At 50.1% G+C, this 10,437-nt stretch overlaps 5 protein-coding genes across 5 annotated transcripts; 2 read left to right on the top strand and 3 right to left on the bottom strand.

Moving 5' to 3' along the window:
• Positions 1-1,014: 1,014 nt before the first annotated feature.
• PPTG_12562 (hypothetical protein) lies at positions 1,015-3,119 on the top strand (the record flags this gene model as incomplete). Its single annotated transcript, XM_008908612.1, has 1 exon — positions 1,015-3,119. The coding sequence occupies one exon, from the start codon at positions 1,015-1,017 to the stop codon at positions 3,037-3,039; it is 2,025 nt and encodes a 674-aa protein (XP_008906860.1). The 3' UTR covers positions 3,040-3,119.
• Positions 3,120-3,160: 41 nt separating this feature from the next.
• PPTG_12561 (hypothetical protein) lies at positions 3,161-5,197 on the bottom strand (the record flags this gene model as incomplete). Its single annotated transcript, XM_008908611.1, has 1 exon — positions 3,161-5,197. The coding sequence occupies one exon, from the start codon at positions 5,195-5,197 to the stop codon at positions 3,161-3,163; it is 2,037 nt and encodes a 678-aa protein (XP_008906859.1).
• A 419-nt stretch (positions 5,198-5,616) lies between these two features.
• Positions 5,617-6,879, bottom strand: PPTG_12560 (hypothetical protein; the record flags this gene model as incomplete). Its single annotated transcript, XM_008908610.1, has 1 exon — positions 5,617-6,879. The coding sequence occupies one exon, from the start codon at positions 6,877-6,879 to the stop codon at positions 5,617-5,619; it is 1,263 nt and encodes a 420-aa protein (XP_008906858.1).
• A 1,819-nt stretch (positions 6,880-8,698) lies between these two features.
• On the top strand, positions 8,699-9,308 carry PPTG_12559 (hypothetical protein; the record flags this gene model as incomplete). Its single annotated transcript, XM_008908609.1, has 3 exons — positions 8,699-8,704; positions 8,762-8,851; positions 9,180-9,308. The coding sequence occupies 3 exons, from the start codon at positions 8,699-8,701 to the stop codon at positions 9,306-9,308; spliced, it is 225 nt and encodes a 74-aa protein (XP_008906857.1).
• Positions 9,309-9,516: 208 nt separating this feature from the next.
• On the bottom strand, positions 9,517-10,255 carry PPTG_12558 (hypothetical protein; the record flags this gene model as incomplete). The annotated part of the gene is made up of 1 exon (XM_008908608.1): positions 9,517-10,255. The coding sequence occupies one exon, from the start codon at positions 10,253-10,255 to the stop codon at positions 9,644-9,646; it is 612 nt and encodes a 203-aa protein (XP_008906856.1). The 3' UTR covers positions 9,517-9,643.
• Positions 10,256-10,437: the final 182 nt, after the last annotated feature.

The raw sequence follows: 10,437 nt of genomic DNA, 5'->3' as shown, positions 1-10,437 counted from the left end.
TTGAAGAAGTCTAAAATGTTAGAAAGTTCTGGTAGAAATCACGAAATTGCACTCAAGCTACGTGAATTTGCTGTAACACTGGCACCTCTAATAAAATGAAACCAGGATCCTTATCAAGAGTGCATGCGTCTTGTCGTATAACCAACCTCGCTGATCACGACGTGGTCTAAGATCACAATTGACGCTTACCGAATCTGCACGTCCGGATCGACGAAAGACGAAAAACTCGAGCCGGAATCAAGACGGCTCTGTCGTCTTTGGCCAAGGATCGGGCAGTAAACGCTGTGGAATCATCCAACGCGAATATCCAACGTCCGATGTCCTGATGTCGTTCAACAAGGCCGCACCAGATTTGTACTTCGACACCGAACCAGAAATGCTCAACAATCTTTACACAAACCTTGATCCGACCTCCCGTGGGTTCAAATTACATTCGCTTTACCACCAAACTCATGGTTTTTCGTCTTGGCACCACTTTCATCACGGCGACTTCGGTGTGACCTCTACAGCTCCAAGTTGCAGTCACAACGCAGTTCATCAAGGCGTTGTAGGACATATCAACTGCTTTCTCGGCAGGTTCCGCCCCTCGATTGGTGTAATCGGCTCACCCAGCAGATGCAGCCATGCGGTCTTCACATTGGTCGACACTAGCTCAAATCCCGTTTCAGTTGCCCACAACGTAGAAACAATGAGTCACAAAAAGTGGAATCATTCCCACAAACAATCCGAAGTAGCATTAACAGAGAAGTAAATGTGGTATTATATATCCTCTCAGTCCTTATCAATGGTATTTCCATACAAACATTAGAGTTCTTACATATGGCATTTCTAATTCTGTTATGGCAAAGTGGGATTACGGACCGAGCACTTGGTCCGGACTCATAACCCCATCTGTCAACACCTCTTGGTCTCTGCTGTCACTTCCACTGCAGCACATTCCGACTTGCTGTAGTCTGCAGTCATTTACGTGCTGCAGGACAAGTTCGACGCAGCACAAACTGCAAAAACCTCGAAATGGTTCGTCGGAATCTCTTAAGTGGCGGCAGTAACAGCAGTGACCACGATTCCTATCCCAAACCTGCTCGAGGTAGAACAGGCAACAACCGAAGGGCTCCGAACAGTAAAAGAGCGCTAGAAGCACCCACCCCGTACCGGAAACGACAACCGACACGTCCTCACCGCAACCGGTTCGACTATGAGGTCAGGAATCTGGACGACTCGTACGCAACGACAGCGCCCGCCGTGAGTACAAGAAGAGACAACAACATTTTCGACATCCCCATTATCAGCACTAGGAGAGAAGCACTTGACAGCACCTGTGCAGTGGTAGACTACGACGGAGGCCTCGTCAGTGGCAAGGCATTGCGAAATGGTGGCGACGGAATCTCTATCAACGCAAACAGTTCAGTACCCTCAGATGACGGGGCTATCCAGAAAGGAAGCGTGGAGTTGGTGACGTGTCGACACATTGGACTGCTCGTGTCTACTTTGTTTGCAGGGGTTTTAAACACTTGTCTGAAGAGAGGACTGCTTCCTCTTCTTCAAGCGGAATTGGAGTTGGAGACGTACCAGGTGGACGCAGCAAATGTACTCATGCTTCTGCCCTGGTCGTACACTTTCGTGTGGGGTTTTCTCTCAGACGCTGTACCTTTATTGGGATCTCGACGCAAGTCGTACATTATAGCTGGATGGGTAGTGTCTTTACTGACATGCTTCGCCATGGCGATTCTCAATTACACACTGGAATACAACGCGCTATCAAGTCGAGTAGCAACGGAAGAAGCTTTGCAGAACCGCGTGGCACTCATCGACGGATATATCGGACTACTGATGCTGGCCAGCTTTGGAGGCGTGCTCACGTTGATAATATCCGAGACCTATGTCGTCGCTCAAACTCGTCGAGAGCCACTAGAAGTGCGTGGCGCAGCACTGGGAACGATACTACTGACACAATTTATGGGCGAACTATTGGGACAGATTATCTCGGACACGGCCATTTTCAACATCACCGAGCTCGGACTCACTCCGATCGTGTCGTTCCGCCAAACTGCGCTGTTTTTTATGTTTTATTCCCTGGTGCCTCTGCTTACTCTGGTTTTCTTCTTCCACGAAGACCCCGATCCGCCAGAAATCGACGATGGAGAAAACAATTATGGAGCTGATGAATCCCACATTTTTATTCAAGAAGAAATGGCGTCTATGGGTTGTTTTCAAGGCCTCCGAGTCAACTGGCTGAGACTACGAAGAGCTTTAGCCAAGGAGTCAACAGTCCGCATCATCCGATTCTTCATGATCTTCGTGTTCCTGTCCGAATTTACACTTACGTATCCACACGCTCAACTTGAAATTTGGTGTAATTTTACGGATAAGGCTCAATCTTCGAGTCACATTACGACGGAGGCACTCTACGTTATCGCCGCAGCAGCGTGGAAATACTGTGCGCTTAACTGCAATTGGCGCTATTGCGTTACAGCAAGTTTGATCATCATTATGATGCTGCCTCAACTCATATTTTACTTCCTGGCCACATGGTCGACCAGTATGCGGAGTCAAGAAACGTTCACCTTTATGACGGCATTGCGAGGATTTATGCGTGGTGGATTGGTTATACTGGAAGTGGCTTTATCCGCTGAGATCGCCCCTGTCGGTGGAGAAGGAGCGTTCGTCGGTATCATCGTGTCTATGAGCAGCATCATGAGACTTTTGTCTACAACTTTTTCCAACGTTTTGGGCTTCGCGTTCCAAGATCCCAGTCTATACGGCACAGATCAGCAAAGCGACCAAGTGATTTTCGGTCTTGGTATCTGCTATTCCATCAGACTTATCAGTATCGTGGCGCTGCTCTTTTTACCAAGACAGAAGCAAGAACTCCAGCGACTTCACCGCTTTGGCGCTCAGGGTGATAAAAGTACGACGTGGTGGGTCTTGGGCTCACTAGGATGCGCCTTCTTCATCAGCGCTATCTTCAACTTGCTCGCAATCATCCCCAGCACTGCATGTCTGCGCATTGTCGGTGGTGCAGGCTGCAACTTAGGTTAGAAAAGCAAAACTCTAAAATAACAGAACCGGGTTTCTTAAAATTGCACCGTAACTCTATCGAAGCTCTAACGTGTTCCCAAAAATTGCGTGTCATTATCATATTTACGTCTATAGAAAATCTTTAGCAGCCACTGCCGCCCACAATCGACATACAAGACGTCGTCGGTGCGATGGCCAACGCGTTGAAGATGGTGCTAACTACAAACGAAGCTGCGAGACAGCCGATGATCCACCACGTGGTGCATTTGTCGTCCCTGTTGCCAAAGCGATGCAGTCGCTGCAGTTGCCGCTTTTGCTTTGGCAAAAAGACGAGCGCCACGAGGCCGAGGACCTGGATAATGTGCGATACAACCAGCGCAAACGCCACCTGCATCCTGTCCGGGTCTGCTCGTGAGCTGACCGAGTCGTCAATGTCCTTAAACATGAATCCGATGGCGTTAGACACCGTATTCGCCATCAACCGCATACTCGACGCCATGGAGACGACAATACCGACGAAAGCGCCTTCTCCGCCCACAGGGGCGATTTCTGCGGTGATTGCAAGCTCTAAAATCACAATAGCGCTGCGGATAAAGCCCGTCAGAGCCGAGACCACCGCGTAGATATCGATATTCCGCGCACCCGGATTGAGTGTAGCCATCGTGTAGTACACGAACTGCGGCGTCATGGTGATAATGATAAAGCTGGAGAAGACGCACCAGCGCCAGTCACAGTTCAAGAAGAAATACTTCCAGAGGATACCGCACAGCACGGAGAACACCTGCATCATAATGTGGCCGGTGGACGCCGCCTTAGCGTTCATGCCACACCATTCTTCGATCCGATTGGTCGGATATGTCAGCGAGAATTCCGACATGAATATAAAGCCAATCAGAAAGCGCATGACTCGAGACGTCGACTCTTTGCCTAGAGCGCTGCGCAGGCGGATCCAGTGGCCGCGCAGCGCTAGTTTAACGCGTTGGTAGAAGTTCGCAGCCGTCATGTAGGCGCGCTGCAGCTCTGAAGCCGACGTCTCCAAGTTCTCGATGGTTGCGCGGTTGTAGCGATCACGCGCGGCGTTGATCGGAGGCGGGTCAGGCTTCTCGAAGAAGCACGTGCAGAGCGCGATCAACGGAATGACCGTGTAAAAGACGAAAAAGAGCATCGTTTGACGCAGCGTCACCTTCGGAGTCGCCCCGAGATCCGTCACGTCAAAGATGGCGTAGTCTGCGATGACCTGGCCGACAAATTCGCCCATGAACTGCGTGATTAAGAGCGTTCCGAGCGCTGTGCCGCGCACGGTCATGCGTTCTTTACGAGTCTGTGCGATCACGTATGTCTGTCCGATGACAAGTGCCACGATGCAGCCGAAGTTGGCCATCATTAAGAATACCATGTAGAGGTCCATGAGGCCATCGGAATGCCTCAAAAGGTCTGCAGTGGTGATGTCGTTTTCCTCCGCGCGATACGAGATAAACTGGTCCATCAGAGCCATCGCAAAACATGCCAACATGGTCGTCATCCACGCGAGAATTATGTAGGCTTTGCGTCTAGATTCTAGAATAGGCACTGCGTCTGATATGAAGCCCCAAATGAAGCTGTAGGACCACGGAAGTAGGACCAACACGGACGCAGCGTCCACTTGGTACGGCTGCATCTTGAGTTCGGCTTCGAGCAGTGGCAACACGCCTCGTTTCAGACACGTCGTGAGGATACCGGCAAACCCGGTGGACACGAGCAATCCGACGTGCCATCGAGACACCAAATTGACCTCAAACTTCCTGGATAAAGCTGGAAATGGCAACGAGGACTCGTCGTCCCCATCGGCCTCTCGCTTCCTCCACGTCGGACTGTGGACGGCTGAGTCGGCTCCGTTCATGATGACAACGGAGCTCATGAGCGGGTTGTCCACCCGTCCGAGGATCGGGATCGCCGAGACCTGCACATTATCAACGCGAAGACTGCGCTCAAAGCCGCTGCGGTTAAGACTGCGGTCGAAGCCACTGCGGTTCAGACTGCGCTCAAAGCCACTGCGGTTCAGACTGTGCTCGAATGCGCTGCGGTTTAAAGCAGGAAGACCGCGACTCTGGTTGAAACCTGTGCTGCTGGCCAAGTCAATGTCTCTGGGAATGCTCTCGTTGTCGTCTTCATTGTATCTCGTGAAATGCAGCCGACCCATTGTAGCGCACCTATCTCCTTTACGCTGAAGAGAGCGCGTCGGGGCGTCTGCCGTCCGTTGTTTTGCGTTCTGCTGGAGCAGCACGCGCGCACACAGTCAAGCAGTCTCACGGTCTTTGGAAGAGCGGACTGTACAGCCGGAGCGGATGCAAGCAGGAACGCTCTTGCCGATGTGCTGGTGGCCCATTTCTGGCATTAGTCTCCCGGGAATTCAAATCTGAAGAACCAGAAGCCAGATTTATGTTTAGTACAGTCCAGCAGTTTTGATTCGAATTCTAAAATGGAATCAGATGCATCGTAATCGCAAAAAGTGAAGAATTTGATCCACTTCAAAAAAAAAAAGCGAACAGCAAAATAGAACTCCTTGTTTCTAAAAAAAGTTAGTGGCAATTAATAAATAGTTTCCACATCACTTACGTTTTACAATAACTCTTCTTCGAGAAGAGTGGGGGAGGCTGGAGGGGCCGAAGGTGACACTAACGGAGCAGACGGAGCTACAGGGAGCGCTCTCGGAGAGAATGACGGCGCCGATGCCCCTGCCAAGGGGACCAGAAGCACTGGAGCTGAGCTCTCGTCCTCTTCTTGCGGGGGTGCAGACGCATCCACATCTAAAAGCTGCAGATATCCCGTCCTGACGTTGGAAAAGTCCTCAACTCCAGCCAGTAGCAACTGTTCTCTCTCGATCAGCTCCGATCTCATCGCCTGCCAGCCAAAGAGACTCAGTTGAGGAGCCACTGGCACAGCCATGGGCACAGATCCCTCCGCTCCAGTGGCTGAATCTTCACCTTCCTGTGTATTTCCAGTCTGTCCCCCAAAGTTATTTGATCCACTTGATCCAGTGGAGTTGTCGCTTGTTCGACGTTTGCGGACGTAAATGACTGCAGCAATGAGCACCACGGCAGCAGCCACGCCGCCTACAATCCCTATCAACATATTGCCAATGGGGGGTCCTCCATGTTCCTCCTGGCCCGTTGAGCCTCCGTAAGTATTGGCGTGTTGGCTCTCGTAGTCCTTATTAACCACTGTGCCATTGCACACGGTTTGGCCGATTGTACTTTTCCAGATCGGAGCTTCACACACTGCAATGCAGACGCATCCCCCTTTGCCATAGCAGAATTTTGTCAACGAGCCGTCGATTCTCCCGTTCATCACGTCGGAGAAAACCGTGTCTCGACACTTTTTGCACTTCTTGTCCTTGTACGAGCAATAGTCCACTTCATCAGCCGGAAACTGGACTTTCTGGTCGTCGCACTGCTCTTTATCATTCGACGCGTTCTGGTTCCAGAAAACCAGGTCTTTGGAGAAGGTTGACGGCTCCTTTTGCACACAGCGGCCGTACTGGTTCACCATGCAGCTGTACGAGCCTCCCACGTCGATATTGAGGCAGTCTCGACACGAACGAGGCTCCGTGCAGCCGTCACTTCGTGGAGGGTAGTAAGGGCAGCGATCATGGGACGTCCAGTCCGTTGGGGCGGGGGTTACGACTTCGATCTCCACTTGGTCACCGCAACTTGCAGACCCGTTTTCGACCTGGATTGTGTCGGCTAGAGACCCATCTGAGCCAGAACCGACGGCACTGGACGACGCAGCGGAATATGAGGAAGACGATGGTACCGGCGGCGGGCTCGTGGGAGCCTTAGTGTCGTCGCTATCGTCCGACGGAGACGACGTCCAGGCCCCCATGAAGTTTCGTGTTTTGTGGCAGATTGACGAGTGACATGAAAAACGTTGAGACCTTCCAAAGTTTCCATATGTTGCGAAATTGAATATCAGATGAAGAACGATGCAGCGTTTTTGAAAAGAACCTGTTGTTAGTAATGAAATCAACTGTATAAATCGATGAGGGTTAGAGAATGGGCGGAGATGACGTTGATAGGCTCTTGCGTGGCTAACAAACGGCGATGTCAAGGTGGCAAAGATGCTTGAGGTTTCCATTGTTCAGGTTGATGGGCGTTTATCAGGGTCATCAACCAACCGACCGACATTTTTTGTCAATTGCCACAGTTTTCACTGTGCACTTTAGCCTGCAATTGATGTGATACATGTAGGGATATCCAATGAATCATAATGAGAAATGCTTGGTCATCACATCCATGAACATTTTGTGTTCTTAGCTTCGAAGTGGCCTCATCAGCACTGGCGTCACCAGTCGTGCTAGTGATGACCCTTTTGCTCGGCCACTTCAAGCAAGTCACGCGCAGCATGTCACAAAGTACCACATCTGAGCTACACTGGACCTGGTAGATCACCTGACTACAACATGAACATGTATGCCAGAGTCTGGAGAGTTTGGCATTGCCAGTACAGGAAGCTTTCTGCTGCATGCACACGCCGAGCGAGCGCCAAGGTAACATCGAGCTGACGTGCTGTTTATCGACATCGACTGAGAAAAACTTCTACCAATCGGTCGATATTCTATTTTGTGAATTGCAGCGATCTTGTTGGTGTACATGTAAACTGTGATTTTCTTGTAAAATGTATCAAGCGATTCATGCACCTGTCTTCAGTCCCACCAAAAAGCAGAGACTCGACAACTGATGACTTGGACTGTCATAATTTCCGCTCGATGCATTCAACGCCCCGTCAACGGCTCGATTCTTCACTTACCACCGTGCCTCCACAGAAATCACCTTTGGACTGCTGGCGATAGACAGACTGTCGAGTGAAGACAAGTGTGTGTGTGCACGGAACAAAGAGAAGCGAATGGCAGGATATCAAACGCGTCTCACCCAACGCTGCCACGTCTGACTGCCTCAATCGTACGAATGTAGCCAAGAAGCGGTAAGCGGGCTTCGTACTCTCCGAACAACGAAAGAGCAAAATGAACAGTGCATCATGGGAATCATAACCAGAGAATTCAAGTGTGTGTGGTCGGTGCATTCGCCAAAGTACCAGCTCAAGCGAAACGCTCAACATGCTGCTACGCGCAAACATAAAAAATGAAAGCGCGATAACCATCGTTACACAGGAAGACAACTCGGAATCATCAATTGATATCCTCAGGACGCGTGATTCATCAACAACAGAAATCCCTACCAGCCAACCAACTTGAATTCAGACGACTGCTTTGAGTCGACGGAAGCGCGAGACGCATCGCTGTCAATTTACCATCAAAGAGCGTTAACTCGAGTGATTTTGAATCTACCCCGTTAATTCAAATCCTTCGTCTTAACGCTCTCTGCCTGGAAGTGATAGAGGTGGCAATAGTTTTCAGTCGACTGAGACACCGACGACTCCGTCAGCGATCACAAAGGTGGATCCGCTCACGTTGTACGGCAAGATCATCTCGTGCATCCTTCCATGCGGTACCACAGGTTCTACTGCGAAGTATGGACCCTGTGACGTGATCGGATACATGTTTTGCCATCGTGTGATATATTATCAACGAAGAATTTGCATTCTACAAGCAAAACTCCCGTACGAAGGTTTCGATGTAGACTGGAGGCAATGGGCATTGGTACTGATAGCGACAGACAGTTCCAGGCTTTCGTGGATGTGGTAGATGAAGGTAAAACCGGTGGCATCTCGTACGACGAGTTCCGAAAGATAATTCACCTTTTGACAGCGTGAGGTGAGCCAATCCGAGCTTGAAACTCGCCTCAACGACCTCGATATCGGTCACGTGATATCGTCTCTAGAGCAACTCAGCCTTTATGTACGTCATGGGGGGAGTTCTCATCAGTGTCCACGTATCGGGAGACATGCTGTGGCCGGCATGAAGCAACAGCTTCACGTATCTTACTCAAAGGTTCGCCAACACAGCACAGCGTTCTTGTGTACACAATCATGAACGTTTCTGTCAACGATCTTTCACGATTTCACAATATATTTTGTGCATGCTCTAGCGTCTGATGTCGTTGCAACCTCGATACTTTGACATGCGTCAGATTGCAGCTTGTTCGTAACAAAATAAGCGGTTGCAGACGCATTGCAAGCCATTGCGTGAAGTTATTTTCAAGCTGATTGTGTGTGAGACTCTGCAGTACTTTACTGATGTCCAGGGAGACCTGGCTTCGAACGAAGAAGGGTATGGACGCAATCTGGATGGATGCCGCAGTCTGCTGGATGACTTCAACAACGCTCGAACGTCACAGCAGAACGACGGGAGCTAAATCTTAGCGCTATTTGCTGTACATTTTTCTGCCCCTCACTGAAATGTATGGCATCAATTATCCTACATCCGAAGACGACTTACCACTATGCCTATTTTACCTGATGGTCGTGCTCATGGTGCGTGCAAGAATTGGCTGTAAAGGTGGTCAAATTTTGATCAGAAGCGAAGAACTCGCGTACGTTCATGAAGATATCTCCATTTCAAACGTTCTCAATTAGCAATTGATGATTTGTTGCCAAGTTTCACGTTATCAACGTCACAGCACTAACTTACATCAAGTTCTATCACATCGACTGCATCCGCATTAAATATTGATCACTGCTACGTTTCCTGTCAAAGCTGGGCCATGTCGACATCGTCACCGTCAATTGAGTCCATATCCTCAAAATCGGGTGCTGACGGCGCCGCCATTGCCCGAGCAGTGATAGCCACCGGTGCTGTTGCCACTGCCAGTGTAGCGTACGGGATCATCACTGGTGGAGCAGTAGGCAATGCCGACTCCACATTCGGAGCAGAGGGCTCAGCGCCAATCATCTGCACATTGTGGTTCTTCACGGGCTCCAAAGCTGCGTCCTCAATCCCATCCGCTTGATTCTGTTCCTTCTGGATCACCACTTCTCTCATAGCCGTCCAGCCGAACAAATTCAGCACAAGACCCGACCCTGATCCTGCTCTCATCACCGGCGTAGCTGTTGCAATTGGCGATGCTCCGTCCGCTGGAGTGACCACTGGATCGTCGTCATTGCTACCCCGTCGGTTGTGATATCTGTTGCTACTTGTTTGGTCATTTTCTCCATCGGAGGCCGAACTTTCACCTCGTTTCCGGATACGGTAAATGACAAAAACGGAAGCCACGATGAAGCACATGGCACCTAAAATGGCGGCAATGGATCCGAACTGGTTCACTGAAGTATCCCTGTCATTTGTGCTCATAGCGTTCACCATACACTTTTTGTCCGGCCTTTGGTGGTTCACTTGCAGTGCCTCGCAAATTGCCACACAGACGCAACCATTTTGTCCGAAACAGTATCTCGACCGCGAAGTATCGGAATGATGATAGATAATTTCGGCAAATGCAGTGGCCCGACATAATAGACACTGGGCGTCGTCGTTTTCGCAGTAGGTGG

The sequence above is a fragment of the Phytophthora parasitica genome (assembly GCF_000247585.1).
Source record: "Phytophthora parasitica INRA-310 unplaced genomic scaffold supercont2.30, whole genome shotgun sequence".
NCBI lineage: Eukaryota > Oomycota > Peronosporomycetes > Peronosporales > Peronosporaceae > Phytophthora > Phytophthora nicotianae.
This window is presented reverse-complemented; position numbering and strand designations above follow the sequence as displayed.